Genomic DNA, 20643 nt, shown 5'->3' on the forward strand with positions numbered 1-20643 from the left:
ATTACTTATTTGAAAAAATAAAAGTCGCATCACTATGCGTCTCCCATAGGAGCTTAGTGATGCTAAGCACAAAGCCCCCACAGGACTCAGGGCAGGGCCACCACTGACACTGAAGAAAGGCACCAAAAAGGTGACGGGGTGAAGTCTAAGGGCATCAAATACAGAATAAAGCAAAGACATTCATGATGATTTTGTCCTCATTCAGAAATTACAGCTTTAAAAATCAAATCTAAATAAAGAAATATAGGAAAAAATCTTACATAGGATCAATTCTGAGCCTCTGGTACTCTGGACTGTTGAACAGGATTAGTTCTAAACCCCAAACTTTCAAAGCATTGCTTATAACCTGTCAAAAGAAAAATAACAACTTTTCATGAGCTAAACCTTCAAGTCCAAGTTTAAGTAGCACAGCTACTATAAGCAACTATTCTTCATATATAGTTTGAGGATATAGCTTTTACAAATTATGTTCCCTTGACACCCCACTAAATCCATAAATAATATATACATGTGAACTTAATTTTATTTCATTGCAAGTTTTAAAGATGTATTGTTTTATTATTTTTTATCTAAGTGTGTCTGAGTGCCTGTGGAGGCCAGACGGCATCAGGTGTCCATGTAGGAGCTACAGGCAGTTGTAAGCAGTCTATCGTACATGCTGGGAACTGAGCCGGTCTTCTTCTGAAATACCATTAAGCATTCTTAAACGGAAGCCATCTCTCCAGCCCCTCACATCCATTTTGAAAGAGAGCTTTTCCATTCTGAGGAATGTCAGAAAAGCAGAGAATTTGTAGATAACACTGTCTCACACATCCAGAAGCACGCCACACTGTGGGTGCTGTTTGTAAAACTATCCCTTCCTACACTTACTACCTGCAATGGCAGTCACCAAAGGTGTATAGTAAATAAATTCTCCCTGGGGGTTGAAAAGAAAGGTCTGGGCACTGGGGAGATGACTGTGGTCAACAGTATACACTGCTCTTACAGAACCCAAGCTCAGTTCCCAGCACCCACGTCAGGGCTCCCAACAGCCTGTAATGTCAACTGCAGGGTTCCAGTGCCCTCTTCTGTCCTCCACAGACACCAGCACTCATGTGCACATATCCACACATGGGCACATAAATCTTTAAAAAGAAGGTTTGATGTATTTTAAACTTCCATGAACAGAAAATCAAACCTGATGATAGCAAGCTGAAAAAAAAAAAGAGAGAAATTAAGACAACATTCCACCTGTTATCCCAGGAAGTCAACAAAGAAACATGTACAACTCAGACCAACTGCAAGTGCGAGAGAGCAGAGATGGAAGCAGTGCCACACAGGACACCACAGGAGACTGCTGGCTCTCACCTGTACTCTCAGCACAAGCCCACTGGGCCTCACAATGTCACAAGTGAAGTACTGGGTGGAAATGCTAGAGAATGAGGACTCTAGAAGGGTGGCATAGAAGGAAAGTATAAAGAAAGACACTTGCATAAGTAGATCTCTCAAAAGACAGATTCAGAAAGAATTTGGACAACGCTCACATTGTCAGAATGGACTTCACAAGTACACAAACGAAGTCAGGCATCCGTGCCCAGACTTCAACCCCAACAACTGGGATGCCGCAGCAGGGCTTTGTTCAAGGCCATGCCATGCTAGGCTACAGAAGGACAGACACAGACACACACACGTATATGCATGCATGTATGTATGTATGTATGTATGTATGTATGTATAACCACAGGGCTGGAGATTTTCTCTAGAGCAGAATATTGTCTTAGATATCATCCCCAGCACTAAAAAGAATAAACCAACACAGATAAATAGAACGTAAAGTACTGGGATGTGGCTCGGGGTCAGTTTGAGCTCGGCACATGCAAGGCCTTGAGGGCAATCTCCATACCAGCCTTCAGAGGGCTACAACCTACCCAACAGGAATCCAATCCTGGAGGATGATTTAAATAGAAGACTGCAAGACACTGCAATTTCTCAGACATGCCAGAGATGGGGAGTTTGAAGCACTGAAATTTATTAGAGTTATTAGCACCTACATGCAAATTAAGCAATCTCTCTTAGAAAGTAATTTTTAAAAGCCCCACTCTAAACTGACTGTGGTAGCACACACCTATAATTTCAGTCTGGAGACACAGAGGGGAAGACGATCACAAGTCTCAGACCAGCGAGGACTGTATAGGCAGCAAGGGCCTGCCTGTCCTAAGCATGTGAGCAGTCAAAGCCGTTCTAAAGTGAAGAGTCTACTGTCCTGTGGTCATCTCTGTACGTGTAGCACTCTGCAGTGTCTTATCTTCTGCAGACAGTTTACAGAAGGAGCTGCAGAAGCCTCCATCGTTACATAAAGAGCTGTGGCACACTGTGGCACATCAACCACAACTGAGCCTCAGGACAAAGCGGGGCTGGAAATGAGGCAGCGCTGCACTCTGGACTACTTACTTGAATAGAGAAAAAGCCGCTGTCATCCATATTTCCAGAAGGCTGCTGTTCAATTTTCATGGGCAGTAGTTGTGGGCAGAGGGGGATGGGAAAAGGGTTAAAATTAGTGTGCACGTTTAAAAGAACACGCTGTACAACCCCATTTCCCAAGTGAGGAGGAGCAGAGTGATAATTACCGAGTCAGACTCCTGGGGGAGAACGGCTCATCCTCCTCTAAAGAGCACCCGCATTTCCACAATAAAATGGGGCTCAGTGAGTCGAAAATCAGTACCTGTAAAAATGTGCGGTAGTCTTCACTAGTGACTCCCCCTTCTGCCATTCTCAGCCTCTCCTCTTCATCCAGCTGGTGTGCAATTGAGGATAGCTCCACAGGGCTAAAATACTCTCCTTGCAATAGGTTATTCAGGCAATGCTGAGCACAAAGTGAGCCTTCTTGCTAGTGTTTCCAAAAGAAAACATTCAAATGTCATCAAGCCGATCTGTACAATATCTCCTAAAAAATGTAATTACTAACTTTTTAAGGCAGTCAAAACAAACTTTGTAAGCCCCATGCAAACCAGATTTCACAAGCACATACATTTTCCTTGCCCATGTATATTCTACAGCTACTTTAGGAACAAAAATGAAGAACGGTTTACAGTATAATTCATCTATCCAATCACATAAACCTAAAAATTAACCTATAAAAACATTTACCCTTTGAATTTTTCAGTACCTATTAGAATTTACCTTTAGAAATTCCACAGCAAATTACTACTGCAAAAAGGGAGCATAAACCTCTAGAACATTCATTCTTGTGACAAGATGGTTGCTGTTTGACCTTAAAAGCCTGTCCTTTCAAATTCAAGAACTGGGTAAGCGAGAACAATCCTGTCTCACTTTAAGTTAAGGCCCACAGTTCTAGAGCAGAGGCTCTCAACAGCCCCAAGTCCATGTCCACGAGTAGACAGCAGTAAGAGGAACTGCAGCCAACTTCAGCTCCCTAAGGGGTCATTAACATCCTCCCCATGACGGGTGGACACAATGTCCCATAGGTCCAGGGGCTTCTTGCACTGGCTAGCTGCCTTTCATACACAACTGGCACCCAGTCCAGCTCTATATCCAGACTGCCTGATAGTGGGCAGCTTGCTTGTCATTCTCCTGGACCAACAGTATTGCTTTCCAAAGAACGAGACACATGAGTAGATGAGTCCTGTGGACACAGACCCTAACTCTGCCTTTCGGAAGGCAAAGGCAGATGGGAAAACACTTCCTTCTGTTAACTCTGGCCCTCTAAAGGGCCAGTGAGGCCTACTGAACTCAACCTGCCTGACAACATGCCCCCTGGCCTGAGCTATGTTACATGGCAGATGATGACTCCAGAGAGCACCTGCAAGATGCATCCCCCCAAACACACACACACACACCAATGTATCACTCCTACAGAAACAAAATGTAATTGCTGAAGTAGATATAGCATACCTGTCTGCTATGGACCAGGAAGGGAGAGTTCAGAGAGCTTGAGTCTGACAGAGAGCTAGAACAACTTATCCTCAGAATTCTTTGCCTCCTTTAATGTTGATTTACTAGAAGCAACTTCCACTGAATACCAATTACTATGAGGTAAGGACAGACAGATGTTCTACTTATATTCTAGTGGAAATGTAATCATTTCACAAGATAGTCTAGTGGCTAAGAGATACAAAAAGATGCTCAACTTCATTAGTCATCAGGGAAATGTATACCAAACTACAACAGAAGATGGCTCAGCAGGTAACAGGGCCTGCTGTCAATCCCCAATACTACTGTAGAAAGACAGAGCTGGCTCCTGAGTACCTGTCCCCACATGCACACCTAGCCACGTGTAGGCCTGCACTCACTTGGTTTTGAGACAAGGTCTCAATAAGTAGCTCTAGCTAGCCTGGAACTCACTATGTAAACCACGATGGCCTCAAATTCAGATAAATCTGTTTGCTTCTGACTCTGAGTGCTCCGATTAAAGGTGCACACCACCGTAATGGTTATTCCTGGTTGTCAACTTGACTATATCTGAAATGAGTTACAATTCAGAATTGGAGGGCTAACCTGTGATCCAGATCTTGAGGCCAAAAGACACAAGTTTCTGACCTGGATCTTGACATGGAGATCTTGAGGCATAGTGGTCAGGCACGGTAATACTTGCCTTTAACCCCAGGAGACTGAGGGAAGATCTCTGAGTTCAAGGTCAGCCTGAGACAAAGTAAGTCCCAGATCTAGGCAGGTGTTACACACCTTTAATCTGGGCCACACCTTCTGCAGAAGGCCTACCTAAGGACATTAAAAGGAAGTTTCATTCTTCTATGCCTGCTTGCACTTACTAGTCAGCACATCTGTTGGAATCTACTTCTACAGAAGACCAGCTGAAACAACTAGCATCGTGGGACTGAGCAACTACTAGATTCTTGGACTTCCATTCACAGCTGACCACTGTTGGGTTAGTTGGACTACAGACTGTAAGTCATTACAATAAAATCCCTCAACATAAAAGGATATTCCGTAAGTTTTGTGACTCTAGAGAACCCTGACTAATAATACAACCACCACACCTAGCTAAGAAAAAAAAGTACTTTTACAAAAGAAACACTCACATGGTGTTACTGCTACAGTCTCCAAAACAGCTATTACAGTGGGAGGCTTAGAATGACAGAAAGCCATCGTTACAGGAGCGAGTATAAAGTAGTGAACCAACTCTACAACAATCCTCAGTCGTTACCAAAGCTTAACGCTGTGTGCTGTGATTAGACACACTGCCGATGCACTCACTACAGCACTACTTACAGGCTTTCCAAACTGGAAAGCACCCAAAGACAGTTTGAACACAGAATTACAATAACAAAAGAACACTATAAGAATAAAAGTAAATTAAACACAACTATAACAATATGGATGAATCTCTCAAACACTGTTAAAAAGTAAAAAACACACAACACTCAAAAGAGTAGACACCAGAGCTAAGGATGGAGCTAGTCTGTACAAGGACCTGGGTTCAATCCCCAAAACTATCACCAATCAAAGACAGTTAAAGTGCAGGATGGGGTGGATGAGAGGACCCTAGGGAAGACCTGAGTCCTATGCCTGGAACTGACTCCAAAGTGGAAGGGAATTCCACAAAGCTCCCCTTTGATCTCTATACAGAACTTTGGTGTATGTGTCCACTCATACAACATATCAAGCAGAGATACACAGTAGTAAAAAATTTAAGTGCATGCCATGTTTTTTTCCTTTTCTTTTCTTTTTTCTTTTCCCCCAACCTCCCTCTGTGGAGCCTAGCTAACCTGGAACTCACTCTGTAGACTAAGCTGGCCTCGAACTCAGAGATCCACCTGGCTCTGCCTCCCAAATGCCGGAGTTAAAGACTTACATGGTTTTTTTACAAAAGCTTTAAATAGGGGAAATTAATCTCAGTCTAGGAAGTCAGATTTTTCTTGTAGAAGTAAGCACTGAGGAAGAGCTGGAAGAAAGGACAGGGGGTGTCGAGGATTCAGGGAAACAGTCTGTGACTTCACCCAAGGGCTGTTTCCATGTGTGCTCCCTCAACTGCACATTCTCATAATTTGTGTGTTCTTGTATGTGAAATGCTTGATTTAAAACATTCAAAGAAGAGGGCCGGGCATGGCAGTAACAACTTTAATCCCAGTACTCAGGAAGCAGAGGCAAGAATACTCCTGTGAGTTCCTGGCCTGTTACCTACATAGTGAGACCTTGTCTCAAATCAACAACCGGGCGGTGGTGGCGCACGCCTTTAATCCCAGCACTTGGGAGGCAGAGGCAGGTGGATTTCTGAGTTCGAGGACAGCCTGGTCTACAGAGTGAGTTCCACGACAGCCAGGGCTATACAGAGAAACGCTGTCTTGAAAAAAAGACAAAAAAAAAAAAAAAAGAAAGAAAGAAAGAAAGAAAGAAAGAAGGAAATCAACAACTATCTAACATGGTAACCAGGCACTCAACTTGGGGACCAGCTATGATGACTCCTCAGTCCTATTGCTAGGCAATATGCTTCAGTGTGGGGGTCATAAACTATGGTTTTTATGTGTATAGGTGTTTTGCTTGTATGTGTGTCTGCACCATGTACATGCCTAGTGTCTACGAAGGCCAAAAGACGATGCTGGACCTTCTAAGACTGGAGTTGCAGACAGTTTTAAGTCATCAGATGGGTGCTGGGGACCCTGGGTCCACAGCAGCCAGTGCTTATAACCACTGAGCTCCTGGTCACCAGCTTTAACATACAGAAATAATGGCATCCAGTGTTTTGATAAAACATTCTTGTTATTAATAATTGGAATTTGGAGGCTGGAGAGATGGAGTTAAGAACACTTGATATCCTTGCAAAGGACCTGGGTTCTGTCCCCAGAATCTACAGAGGGGCTCATGACTAGTTAGTAACTGCAGTCCTAAAGGATCTGGCACCCTCTCCTGGCTTCCTCAGTCACTGTCTGCGCATGGTGCACTTGATTCATGAAGATACTCATACACATAAAAATAATTAAATCTTTAAAAAAATCAAAAGTACCTATCTCATTATGCCCAATTCATGTGTATTGGGAATGGATAGAATTTAAGCTTTATTCACGCAAGGCAAGCACTCTACCAAATGTGCTACATTCAGTCTCTAAAACAAGTAGCTTTTTTATTATGAAAAATAAGCACTTAAAATGAAGCCCTGACCAAGTAAAATGGTACTGCTTCTGATATGATTAATGGACGGAAACAACAAATTGTTCAAGTCAATTTAAAAATCATAGAGCCACAGGCTGTCAAATTCTACTCGAAGCCGGGTGTGATGGCGCACGCCTTTAATCCCAGCACTCGGGAGGCAGAGGCAGGCGGATTTCTGAGTTCAAGGCCAGCCTGGTCTACAGAGTGAGTTCCAGGGCAGCCAGGGCTACACAGAGAAACCCTGTCTCGGGGGAAAAAAAAATTCTACACGAACCAAAAGGCTGTGACCATGCAGACCTAAGGACCCGCACAGTGGGAGGAGAGGACCAACCCCTGCAACCCGTCCTTTGACCTCCGTATGTACACAGTGGCATGCATGGAGAACCCCTACATACATATGCGATACAATATAATAAAACACTTTTCTATTTCACACAAGAGAAACTCTCTTTGCTATTAAAATTCTATGAGTTGGGGAATCCACATTTTACTGTGCTAGGCTCAGAAGATGAACACACTACACTTCCACTCTTCCAAATAATCTAAAAAAAAATCACAAAAGGAGCCTGCTTGCCTCTGCCTCCCAAGTACTAGGATTAAAGGCATATGCTATCATGCCTGGCTGACAACTGCTTTTATGTCTAATTTAAAAGGAAGCATTCAAAGGGGTTAAGTGTAAAATTAACTCCATGAGAAAGTGGTTGATATCTTCTCTAGTTAATTTACTGGTTAAAGGCAAGTTATGGAAGGGAAAAGAATTCTCTGGAAAATAGCAATTATGTTAAATATTCCCAGTCTGGTCTCTTCTACAGTCACAGGTACATTCTCTTGAAATATGCTATGGCGGGCTGGAGAGATGGCTCAGCAGTTAAGAGCTCCAACTGCTCTTCTGGAGATCCTGGGTTCAAATCCCAGCACCCACATGGTGGCTCACAACCATCCGTAATGACATCTGATGCTCCTCTGGTGTGTCTGAAGACAGCTACAGTGTACTTATATATAGTAATAAATGCTTAAAAAAAGAAATCTAAAAAAAAGAAAAAAGAAATATGCTATGACTTCATTAAGTGTTCACTTGCTTCATACAGTTAAATTAATGACAAAGGCAAATGAAGTCTCCAGGATTGGGGAGATGCCTCTGTCAATAAGGTGCTTGCCATACTGGCCTTAGGATCTGAGCTTAGTCAATCAATAAGGTGCTTGCCATACTGGCCTTAGGAGCTGAGCTTAATCAATCAATAAGGTGCTTGCCATACTGGCCTTAGGAGCTGAGCTTAGTCAATCAATAAGGTGCTTGCCATACTGGCCTTAGGATCTGAGCTTAGTCAATCAATAAGGTGCTTGCCATACTGGCCTTAGGATCTGAGCTTAGTCAATCAATAAGGTGCTTGCCATACTGGCCTTAGGAGCTGAGCTTAATCAATCAATAAGGTGCTTGCCATACTGGCCTTAGGATCTGAGCTTAGTCAATCAATAAGGTGCTTGCCATACTGGCCTTAGGATCTGAGCTTAGTCAATTAATAAGGTGCTTGCCATACTGGCCTTAGGATCTGAGCTTAGTCAATCAATAAGGTGCTTGCCATACTGGCCTTAGGAGCTGAGCTTAGTCAATCAATAAGGTGCTTGCCATACTGGCCTTAGGATCTGAGCTTAGTCAATCAATAAGGTGCTTGCCATACTGGCCTTAGGATCTGAGCTTAGTCAATCAATAAGGTGCTTGCCATACTGGCCTCAGGATCTGAGCTTAGTCAATCAGTAAGGTGCTTGCCATACTGGCCTCAGGATCTGAGCTTAGTCAATCAATAAGGTGCTTGCCATACTAGCCTTAGGATCTGAGCTTAGTCAATCAATAAGGTGCTTGCCATACTGGCCTTAGGATCTGAGCTTAATCCCCAGAACCTTCATGTAAAAAGCCATGCATGGCGGTACCCATCTGTAACTATAGCGCTGGAGAGGTAAAAATGGGCAGATACCTGGAAGTCCTAAGTTAACCTACTTGTGAGGAACACCACCAATGTTGTCTTCCTGCCTCTAAATGCATATGCACATGTGCACCCCCATACACATACACACACACACACACACACACACACACACACACACACACGGCAAAGGTACTTCTCAAGTATTTATTAAGTATATACACCTGCTGATAACTGAATGACTTCTGGGTAAGCAGATGTGTATCTGTGCACTCATGTCTGCATATGTGTTCTTGTGTATATGTGTACATGCAGATGTATTCATACATGTGCTAAAGGTCTAAGTCAGATGTCCTCCTCAGCTGCTCTCCACCTTTCTAGTGGAGTCTAGTGCTCACCATTCAGCTGGACTGACTGACGGGGCAGCACCCAGAAACCCACTTGTCTGTCCATTCCCTGCCTCGAGTATTGGTGAATACAACACACACTGGGATCTGAACTCGGGCTTCCATGCTTACTCACAAGCACTTTGTAAGCCTAGCATTTTGCATATACCAATTCAGTAGTCACCTCCACTGAAATCTGCTCCAATGAGAAACAGTACTGTCAAGAAGGTATTGGGGGAGATGGAGAGATGGCTCAGCAGTTAAGAGTCCTCGCTGCTAGCCCGGCGGTGGTGGCGCACACCTTTAATCCCAGCACTTGGGAGGCAGAGGCAGGCAGATTTCTGAGTTTGAGGCCAGCCTGGTCTACAGAGTGAGTTCCAGGACAGGCAGGGCTATACAGAGAAACCCTGTCTCAAAAAACAAAACAAAACAAAGAGTATTGGCTGCTTTTCCAGAGGACCTGGGTTCAATTCCTCACACCCACGTGGCTGCTCACGTGGCCTCTTTAACTCCAGTTCCTCCAGTTCCAGATCTTCTGGCTTTAGTGGGCACTAGGAGCACACAGTACCCTGGCAAACACCTTTTTTTTTTTTTTTTTTTTTTTGGATTTTAATGGCAGAGTTTCTCTGGATAGCCCTGGCTATCTTAAAACTCTCTCTGTGCCTGACAAATACAGAAGCAGATGCTCACAGCCAACCATTGGACTGAGCACAGAGTCCCCAGTGGAGGAGCTAGAGAAAGGACTGAAGAAGCTGAAGGGGTCTGCAGCCCCATAGGAAGAACAACAATATGAACCAACCAGACCCCACACCCACACCCAGAGCTCCCAAGGACTAAACCATCAACCAAAGAGTACACATGGAGCGACCCATGGCTCCAGCTGTAGCAGAGGATGGCCTTGTAGGGCATCAATGGGAGGAGAGGCCCTTGGTCCTGTGAAGGCCTGATGCCCCAGTGTAGGGGAATGCCAGAGCGGGTAGGCGGGAGTGGTGGGGGGAAGTACTCTCATAGAAGCAGAGGGTGGGGGGGGATGGGATTGGGAGTTTGTAGAGAGGAACCAGAAAATGGGATAACATTTAAAATGTAAATAGCTGGGCGTGGTAGCGTGCACCTTTGATCCCAGAACTCAGGAGGCAGAGGCAGGCGGATTTCTGAGTCCGAAGCCAGCCTGATCTACAAAGTGAGTTCCAGGACAGCCAAGGGTATACAGAGAAACCCTGTCTCGAAAAACCAAAATAAATAAATAAAATGTAAATAAATAAAATATCAAAAACAGGTATACCACCATTGCTGGCCAAAAATAATTTTTTAATGCATTGTTTAAGTGCCCTATGTTAAGTTTTAATCCCAGGCTTAGTGGCTGAGGTACCTATTTAACATATGGAAGTGGACCTGGCCTCCAGGTTGTCCCAGCATCCCTTAGTCCCTCCTGTTACAGGGTATGGCTGGTATACCCGGCCCTCTACCCTGAACTCTCCAGAGCATGGACTATGCTGCCCTTCCCCTAGTGGCTCTTGCCTATGTAATCCATACATTTTGGTTACCCACCCTCTTTTTGTATGGTTTGCAACTTTGGCTCCTGGCTGCTGTATTTCCTTCCCTTTTCTCCCTTCCCCTCAGGGTCAAGACCACTCTGGGTTCTCCCAAATATGTCTGCCCCTGGCTCTGCTCTCCCAAATCTCTTTAATAAACCTTCTCCTCCGCCATCCCTAGGAAAAGTCATGTCCTTCCCATTTCTTTTTTCATTCACCCTAGAGATGACTCAGTGAGTAAACGGGCTTGCTAAGAGCCTGAGACACCCGGAACTCACACCAAGTTGGGAAGAGAGAACTTTATAAAGTCCTCCCTGACCTCCACACCAGCACATACACACAAACAGTAACTTTTTTTTTTAAATAGAATGAATGGCAAGAGTCTCATGAAGCAGTGTATACAGTGTTCAAAATATAACATGTTTAAAATGGGTCTTATTCCAAAACCTTTGGAAAATTAATTACAAATGAATGTGGGGAGGGGGCCGGGAGGGGGAGCTCACTCAGTCATAGCACGTGGCCATCATCCCAGCCAGCTCTCAGGAGGCAGAGACAGGACGATGGGAGTCTGGAGCCAACTTGGGCTACAAGAAATCCTGTCACAAACTAACTTGTTCCAGTTCCAAAACACTCAAAATGTCTTCTTAAGAGCACTTCATTTAACAACGTCCTTAGATTCACATCATTTTTGTCTTTTTGTTGTGCGTGGATTTTAAACACTATGAGTCAATGCTCCTTTACAAGTGATAAAAACAAAGGCCTTTGCTCCCAACGAAATAATAGTCTCAACTAGCAACCCTCTCCAAACCTAAAATGATTATGAAACATGGTTGTCCGAGAAACACCCAAATGACTTGATAATTGTATGCGAACATAGACCAGTTTCTCAAGATGTCACAGCAATACTTTTAAGCGTAGTCACTTAGGAATTAAGGTGAGGAAGAGACTAAGCCAAATCACACAGTAGAACGATTCTAATCTATCCATAATACCTAAAAACAAAGCTGGCCTCCTGGTCCGGAAAAATGGGAGAACAACCCAAACATCCCCGTAATAAAAACTCTTATGACGACTTCCCTCCGGGGTTTCCTACTTTACTTCCGAAGTGTCAGGCCCTTTAATGGGAAAGCCACGGTCACAACTGCAGAAAGACGTGGGATGGATAATCAAGATCTAAATGCATGGAGCATTCCATTATAGAACTGAGTTGAGAGAGAAAGTTGGATCTGCCAGAGGACAGGTTAGGGGGCGTGGGTGGAGTTGGGAAGGGTCCGCCAGGTGCTGAAAAGGCGACTCGCTAGACTAGACCCTAAGAGAGAAGAGAGAAGAAACCCGAAAAGGTGTGGCAAGTGGACAAGGAACGCCCGCGCTAATCCTCCGGGTGAAGCCCCCCGAAATGCCCAGGCTACCCGCCCGGTCTTCTAGGGCGAGGGTGCCGGGAACGCATGCGGGAGGCTTCACGAGCGGAGCCATGGGGAGAAGGCAGGAAGCACCCCTCACCCAGCCAGGTCGGGATGGGGGCGCTCGGGCCCCGCCTGAGTTCCTGAAGCGGCGTCGCTGCTCCCCACGCCCGCCGCCGAGCCGAGGACGGCTCCCCACCGAACGCCCACACTCACTTTCTCGTGGAAGATGGACTCCATGTTTATTTGTCTGGAGCCAACGGCCCCGGCGCGGAGCAGCCCCCTCCAGCAGCTCCGCCCCCGGCCCCACCCCTCAGCCCCGGTCCGCCCCGCCCTAGCCACGTGCCTCTCGCCAACCAATCACTACTGCGGGCGCACGTCACGAGGCACGCGAACCCGGGAGCACGGGACACGTGACCTGGGCGGCGTTGGTCCTCCCCGCGGCAAGCGTGATGCTGCGGCGCCGCCTGCTGTGCGGAGGAACTTCTCTACGCGGGACAATCTTGTGATTCTAGGGTTCTAGAAGAGAATCCTCGCAGCCAAGTTTTAGGTTCTTTTTTTTCTTTTTTTTTTTTTTTTCCATCTCCACCTTCTTTGGTCCTTTCTCCTCATCTTTATGTGAGCAACTCCTCTCCCACTGAAGACTTCATTCCAGAAGAGGCATTCTCCACATACCTAATATTTGTGTAAAAACTATAGCTAATGTTTAGTTAGGACTGACTTAGAATAGTCCAGTTGTAAGCGCAATTTAATACGGCATTTTTTGATGTGTGTGTGTCTTTTGTAATATTATACAAATAAAGAAATGTAGGTACGAAGAAATTAGCACAGCACACTGTCCAACATAGTTGGCTGTTGGAATGAATATCAGGTCCTGGGGTAAATACGCCATCTCTGAAGGAGGAAGCGTTGGTGAGGAAGTGAAAAATCCAGCAAAATATTGAGTGGCTCGCGCAGGGGATGGGGGTGGGGAGGGGGGGATTGACAAAGATTAAGCGTTGTATTGGGCGTTGTATCTTGTATGGTGGAACCATTTTAGGTTCTTCAATGTAGCAAAGGCCCAGTCTCCTAAAGGCTCATTGTACCTGAAGGTAAGGAAGGCATATGTTGTGTTGGAGGACAGCTGCTCTATGCCAGCCTGTAGCCAGGGTTACATAGGAGGACCCTGTCCACCACCTCCCTACCGGGAAAAAAAAAAAAAAAAAAAAAGCTACAGGCGGTTAAAGATTTTTAAAACTAGAGACATGGGGTCAAATTAGGATTTTAGAGGATCACTGGGGAACAATACTTGAAAGGCATTTGGGGAGAAATGAAGAGACTCTGGTGGTCAGGACTCCAGTAGTGATTTGAGAATGGAGAGAGACCACTTTGAAGCTTTAGGAAACAGAAGACTTTGATGAGGGACTGGGGTGGGATGGGGGTATTGTTAGGAAAGACTTGTGGGTTTCTGCTCTAGGTACCATGTAAAGCAGAAGTGATACTCCAACCAGAAATACTTTACAGAATGAGTAGGGTCTTGGGAAGAGAAGAAAAGGCTTTTAATTTAGAAAATACTGAGCTTAAATATCTCTGCAACTAAAGGTACTTATGATGGTTTGTATATTCTTGGACCAGGGAGTGGCACCATTTGGAAGTGTGGCCTTGTTGGAATAGGTATGACCTGGCTGGAGTAGGTGTGTCACGGTGGGTGTGGGCTTAAGACTCTCACCCCAGTTGCCTGGAAGTCAGTCTTCCACTAGCAGTCTTTGGATGAAGACTTAGAACTCTCAGCTCTGCCTGCGCCATGACAGCCTGGATGCTGCCATGCTCCCACCTTGACGATAATGGACTGAACCTCTGAACCTGTAAGCTAGCCCCAATTAAATGTTGTTTTTTTTATAAGACTTGCCTTGTTCATGGTGTCTGTTCACAGCAGTAAAACCCTAACTAAGACAGTCCTTCTGTAGAGTGATAGATGACAGGCCTGGAGTTTTCAGAAGCTGTTTTAAGCTGTGAGGTGAGAGTCATTGCTGTTTAGAAGGGCTGGAGAGATGGGTGTGTCCTTAAGAGCATTTGCTGCTTCTCTTGTACAGGACCTGGGTTTGATTCTCAGAACCCACATAAAGGCTCACAGCAGTTGGTAACTCGAGACTCAGGGGATCTGTTGCTTCTGCAATGTACCTGGGATGCACAGGGATGCTCAGACAGTCACGCAGGCAAGCACCCCTACACATGAAATATAAAGAAACAAATTTAAAACACAAGGTAACTAAAACCATAAACGCTGAGTATAATCTTAGAGAAAAGGAAGAGATTGAAAAGAGGATGGAGAGCTAAGCCCTGAAGATAGAGCAGTAGGCACAAAGGGTGCAAATGCTGCTGAGTGTACTGAAGTGGAAGGCCCACGGGGGAATGCTTCAAGGACAAGTCCGTGTCACATGCTCCCAGGAAGTCCAGGGGCAGAAAGACTCAAAAGAAACTGCTCAGTTTTGTTGTTGAGATCATTTTTGTGAGACAAGTTCAAGAAAAGAAAGGAAGTGAGAGGCAAGAAAATAAAGACTGCCAGTGACAACCAGCTAGCTAATTCAAGGAGCTGCCATATCATTTGTTGACTATTTTGTATGCAGTTTCCTCTTGAGATAAAACAAAAGGTAGAGCTGTCCTTATTGGAGGGAAGCTCTTTACCACAAAGGATATTCTAAAGGGAGATGAAGTCCATCATGCAAGGAAGCTAGTGAGGTCATAGAATATTCTAAGAACAGGGAGAACATTTAGTCTTACAGAAGGGTGTCTTTAGCTCAGAAAGTAAACAACTAGGAGGCTTCAGGAAGTCCCTGAAACTGACAAGATTCACTAGGCTCCTCCTTCCCCAAGCATACATAAACAGTAGGACTACTGAGAGACACTCTCCAAGAAGCAGAGTTGCCTAGAAGAGGCTCACATCAACTGAACTGCCTGCAAAGATGAGCCACATTGCCTGTAAGGGACATTTCACTCTGTTAAGCTATCTGCAAGGTATGTAGTGTGACCCATGTTTCCAGATTTTGTGAGCTGTTGACTTGCTGGAGTGGGCTTTGGTGTCATTTCTGCTCCAGTTAGTAATCTCAATAAAACTGATTGGTTCACCAAGTTGGACTTTGGTGGTATCAGTTCTCTGGGTAGATGTTCACAGTTCTCCAGGAACAGTGTCACACAACATGGGGATAGCCTATGTGCTTAAGGAATTGTGGCTTAACCAGGAAAATACAGCCTCCTAACAAGAAAATGCAGTGTTTACTAGTGTTTTGATTTTTTTTTAAGATGTAATTGTTCAAGTGAGTATATGAAGCTGGGCTACTATAAGTGGCTGCACAGGGTAAATTACCATCAGAGATTAAATGCTCAGTTATGGAGTCTGGGGAGTCCAAGGTGAAGGCTAAAGCAGACCAAATGTCTCAGGAGAGTTTTTTTTTTTTTCATTGATGTGCCTTTTGTGTGTCCTTATGTGGCAGAAGAGTAAAGAGGACCAGCAAGCTCCCTTCAGCCTCCTTTATAGGGATACACTTATTTAAAGGGTAACTGGAGGGCTGGAGAGATGGCTCCATGGTTAAGAGCATGTGCTTCTCTTGTAGGGGACAGCTATACTCTCATGACCAGGACACAGTCATATCCTCTTAATGCTAATACACCTTTCAACCTGTAAACTTTGGAGATGACACAATTTAGGTGATAGTAATAGAGCTGGAGACTCGTTTGTGATTCCCTTCCTGTAATTGTTAACACTTTGCCCTTCACTCCAGTCTTACATACTGTGTATCTATCTCCCACACCCTCTCCCCCTGTTATATGCCCACTGCTAAGTTCAAACCATCTGGACTCTTGTGTAGTCCATTCCCCAGAACTATGAATTGATCCACCATAATATGTCCAGTTCATGGCATTGTCAATGACCATGTTTGTTTGTTTGTTTTTGTTTTTCGAGATAGGGTTTCTCTGTGTAGCCCTGGCTATCCTGGAACTCACTCTGTAGACCAGGCTGGCCTTGAACTCAGAAATCTGCCTGCCTCTGTCTCCCAAGTGCTGGGATTAAAGGCATGTACCACCACTGCCCAGCTGCAACCTTTCAAACATACAAATCTCACCAACTTTTCTTTTATTGAACAAGTAACAGTTGCTGTGCTTAGCAATGTGACATAACAAAAGATAGTCTCACTGTTTTCTTCTTTCTTTTCAAGTGGGGTTTCTTCCTTCCTTTCTTTCTTTCTTTCTTTCTTTCTTTCTTTCAAGAGAGCTCTTTCTTTCTTTCTTTCTTTCTTTCTATATATCTATAAAAGATTTATTTATTTATTTAATGTATATGAGTACACTGTAGCTGTCTTCAGACACACCAGAAGAGGGCATCGGACCCCATTACAGATAGCTAGCTGTGAGCCACAATGTGGTTGCTAGGAATTGAACTCAGGACCGCTGGAAGAGCAGCCAGTGTCCTTAACTGCAGAACCATCTCTCTAGCCTGCAAATGTGGTTTCTTAGGACATGTTGGCCTTTGATTCTCCTATGGCAGTCCAAGGATGATTTTGATCTTTTTCACTTCTTCCCAATAGTGCTGGGATTACAGGTGTGGACCGCCGTGCCTGACTTGTGTGGTGCTGAAAATGGAATCAAAGGCTTTGTTCATGCCTGGCAAGCTCTGTACTAACCAAGCTATACCCCCGACCAATCTCACCACGTTAAGACTTAGATAAGGAGATATTCTCACAGAATCACTTAAGTCTTAAATCACTTAAAGTCCAGGAGCTTCCCATTGTGCTCATTTTCCTTATTGCTGCCTTAAAACTGCCCCTCGTGATTTGTGCCAACCACATGTCCCACTTTATCTTTCTGAATTCTTTTCTCCGGTCTTAATAGCTTGCTTGCTTCTGGAAAGGTTGGGAGGGGAAGCACTTCTACCAGTGTCCCTTGTACATGTCTGCATTAGAGCACCCGATATGCAATACTATGTGGAGAGCTGTGGGGCAGATTCTAGAAATTTGGCAGGAATTTGACTTTGGGCCAGGACAGGGAAGTAGGCTCAGATATCTTGGTCATCCTGATAAGCCCCTAGAAACAGTGACTTTGCTTATTGCCTAGTTTGTTCCTTGACTATTTGTGTTCATTGCCTCCTTGTTTATTCCTTAACCTAGAACTGACCTTATTATTTGCATGTAATTAAAATGGTATAAAAGCAGACTGGGAAAAATAAACCTGCTTCAGCCTCAGAACTGTCTGGAGTCCTGCTGCAGTGTTGTCTAATTGTCTTTTTTCTTTTTAGTCCTCGCTCCCTCCCTAGAGAACCTGTTGACTGACTGAGCTGGCTCGGTTCATGCTAGGGCTGTCACTTTATATGCTACTAAACTTTCAGCTTCTGAGCATGTGTATTTATTTCGGGTCGGTGCAGAACAGTGAATACATGCAGATTCTTTTTGACTGAATGGTACAAAGAAAGCATTACAATAATTTAGTGAGATAGACATTTTGCTGAGTCAGACTAGCCATGAAGGGTTGGAGAGATAGCTCAGCACTTAAGTGCATTTATTGTTCTTTGGGAAGATCTGAGTTAGATTCCCGCCACCCACAAGGTGGTTCACAACTGTCTGTAACTCCATTTCCAGGGAATCCAATGCCTTCTTCCAACATCCATGGGCAACAGGCATGCAAGCGGTGCACATACATACATGGAGGCCAAACACTTATTTAAAAATGGATAAAAATTATTTTATTTATTTATTTATTGTTTTTTCGAGACAGGGTTTCTCTGTATAGCTCAAAGACAGGCTGGCCTCGAACTCAGAAATCTGCCTGCCTCTGCCTCCCGAATGCTGGGATTAAAGGCATGCACCACCACGCCCAGCCAAAAATAATTTTAAGAATTAGAAAAAAAATAACCATGTACATACACTTTGGAATGCTCTTTGTTACTGTTGACATGGCTTTATTCACTAAGTTTGTGTATCAACTAATACTGTACAAAAATATTTCCATCTTCCTGAGCATTTTACCTTTTAGCTGACATTAATTTTATTGCCCCAGACCAAACAGTTTAAATGTCTGCCATTTAAAATTTTACAGTGTTTTGTCTCCTGTGTTCTGACAAGAGTCAATGGTACCTCGAAAGTAGACTCATTTTAATCATATGTCTCCTAAATTTGTTCTTACCTAGAACAAATTCATGTAATGTGCTTTCCAAGAATGGACAGTTGGATTTGACAGTGTATTTTTGAAAACTGGCAGGTGAATCATGAGGAAATTTAATGTATTTAATATTGATCTTGGCAACAAGCTGTATGAGACATACATTATTTTTTTAAACCTTCTATGTATCCCTTAACAAGCAAAGAGTTAGGGCTGTTTGTGCTGGCAGTAAGGTACATATGCTTGAAACAGAACAAAGAAACAAAGTCTTGCATTGCTGGTGAGTGCTTTTCCTAACCCAACCACAGCCTCCTCTGGAGACAGGTCTTATGTAGCCCTGACTGGGCTACAACTTACTATATAGTTCTGACTATAACTGACTCAAAACTCATAGAGACCACCTGCCTCTACCTCCCAAGTGTACCAGCATGCCTAGCCATGAGTGCTATTTTTTTTTATATTTTCTGATTATGTCCATGTTATATACTTAATTGCTAGTTTCTTAAAGCATTATTTATGAATTCATCTTCTTCCTTCCTTCCTTCCTTTCTTTCTTTCTTTCTTTCTTTCTTTCTTTCTTTCTTTCTTTCTTTCTTTAAAGATTTACTTATTATATGTAAGTACACTGGAGCTGTCTTCAGACACCCCAGAAGAGGGCATCAGATCTCATTACGGATGGTTGTGAGCCACCATGTGGTTGCTGGGATTTGAACTCAGGACCTTCGGAAGAGCAGTCAGTGCTCTTAACTGCTAAGCCATCTCTCCAGCCCTCATTTTCATGCACTGAAAGTATTAAAGGAATATTTCTAAATCTTTTTTTTCTTGGATTTTTTTAAAAAAAGATTTATTTATTATATGTAAGTACACTGTAGCTGTCCTCAGATACTCCAGAAGGGGGCATCAGATTTCGTTACGGATGGTTGTGAGCCATCATGTGATTGCTGGGATTTGAACTTGGGACCTTCGGAATGGTGCTCTTAACCACTGAGCCATCTCGCCAGCCTGGATTTTTTTTGAGATAGGGTTTCTCTGTGTAACCCTAGAAACTGTCCTGGAACTCACTTTGTAGACCAGGCTGGCCTCAAACTCAGAAATCTGCCTGCCTCTGCCTCCCAAGTGCTGGGATTAAAGGCATGCGCCACCACTGCCTGGCTGTATTTCTAAATCTTATTCTCCAGTGTTCCCAGTAGACAGTATTATAACTTTTTTTTTGTCTTTACAGTTTTATTGAGGGGTAGCTGTTATATTGTACTTAGTATTTTTATAACATTTTTGTGTGTTTAACATCTTTAAATTTATTCACGGCTGTACTGGCTGGTTTTGTGTGTCAACTTGGCAAAAGCTGGAGTTGGCACAGAGAAAGGAGCTTCCCTTGAGGAAATGCCTCCATGAGATACAGCTGTAAGGCATCTTCTTAATTAGTGATCAAGGGTGGGAGGGCCCATTGTGGGTGGGGCCAACCCTGGGCTCATAGTCCTGGGTTCTATGAGAAAGCAAGCTGAGCGAGCTAGGAGAAGCAATCCACTAAGGAGCATCCCTCCATAGCATCTGCATCAGCTCCTGCTTCCTGGCCTGCTTGGATTGTAGTCCTGACTTCCTTTGGTGATGAACAGCAATGTGGAAGTATAAGCTGAATAAATCCTTTCCTCCCTAACTTGCTTCTTGGTCATGATGTTTGTGCAGGAATAGAAACCCTGACTAAGACAATGGCCATATCATTTCATCCATTTTAGGTCATTAGGAGTCTTCATATATCCTATGTTTTCTTGTGCTTGCCAATATTTTGTCCCATCTCTGGCCAGGTTTTCACTGTTACATTTTATATATATATATACACACACACATACATATATGTAAATAATAAGTAGAAACAACCCAATGTTCAACATCTGGTAAATAGATATGGATATAGGATATGGTCCATCCATATTTTAGTAATTTTCTCAAAAGAAGTGTAAAGTGTGCAAGGCTCCAGCTCTGAGGAAGCTCATGAAACTCCAGAGCCACCAAAGTTTTCCAGACTCACAAGCCTTTCCCCAAGGTTCTATAAGCAATAAAATCCCGAGGGTGAGGGGTGGGGGTGGGGACCAGGGAAGGGAAGACTTTTCAGCGGGGCTGCCTGTAGGTGGCAGCTTTTGAGTTGTTGCTTGTGTTGGGGTGTGCTTTTTAG

General features: G+C 44.0%; 1 protein-coding gene across 8 annotated transcripts in view; it reads right to left on the minus strand.

The window, feature by feature from the left end:
- Positions 1-13548, minus strand: part of Atxn3 (ataxin 3) — a 40221-nt gene extending 26673 nt beyond the window's left edge. For 3 of the 8 annotated variants that reach the window (XR_003949979.1, XM_030246524.1, XM_030246526.1), the window contains exons 1-4: positions 12561-13548; positions 2702-2866; positions 2431-2475; positions 261-346 (exon numbers count right to left, since the gene is read on the minus strand). Coding sequence is in view for 6 of the 8 variants with exons in the window: in XM_030246524.1 (XP_030102384.1) it covers positions 261-346; positions 2431-2475; positions 2702-2866; positions 12561-12584 (320 nt within the window). In the remaining 2 variants the exon portion in view is untranslated. Of the gene's footprint in view, positions 1-260; positions 347-2430; positions 2476-2701; positions 2867-12444 lie in introns of all 8 variants that reach the window. The other 5 variants (NM_029705.3, NM_001167914.1, XM_030246522.1 and 2 more) reach the window with 4 other exon arrangements.
- Positions 13549-20643: the final 7095 nt, after the last annotated feature.

The sequence above is a fragment of the Mus musculus genome, chromosome 12, assembly GCF_000001635.26.
Source record: "Mus musculus strain C57BL/6J chromosome 12, GRCm38.p6 C57BL/6J".
NCBI lineage: Eukaryota > Metazoa > Chordata > Mammalia > Rodentia > Muridae > Mus > Mus musculus.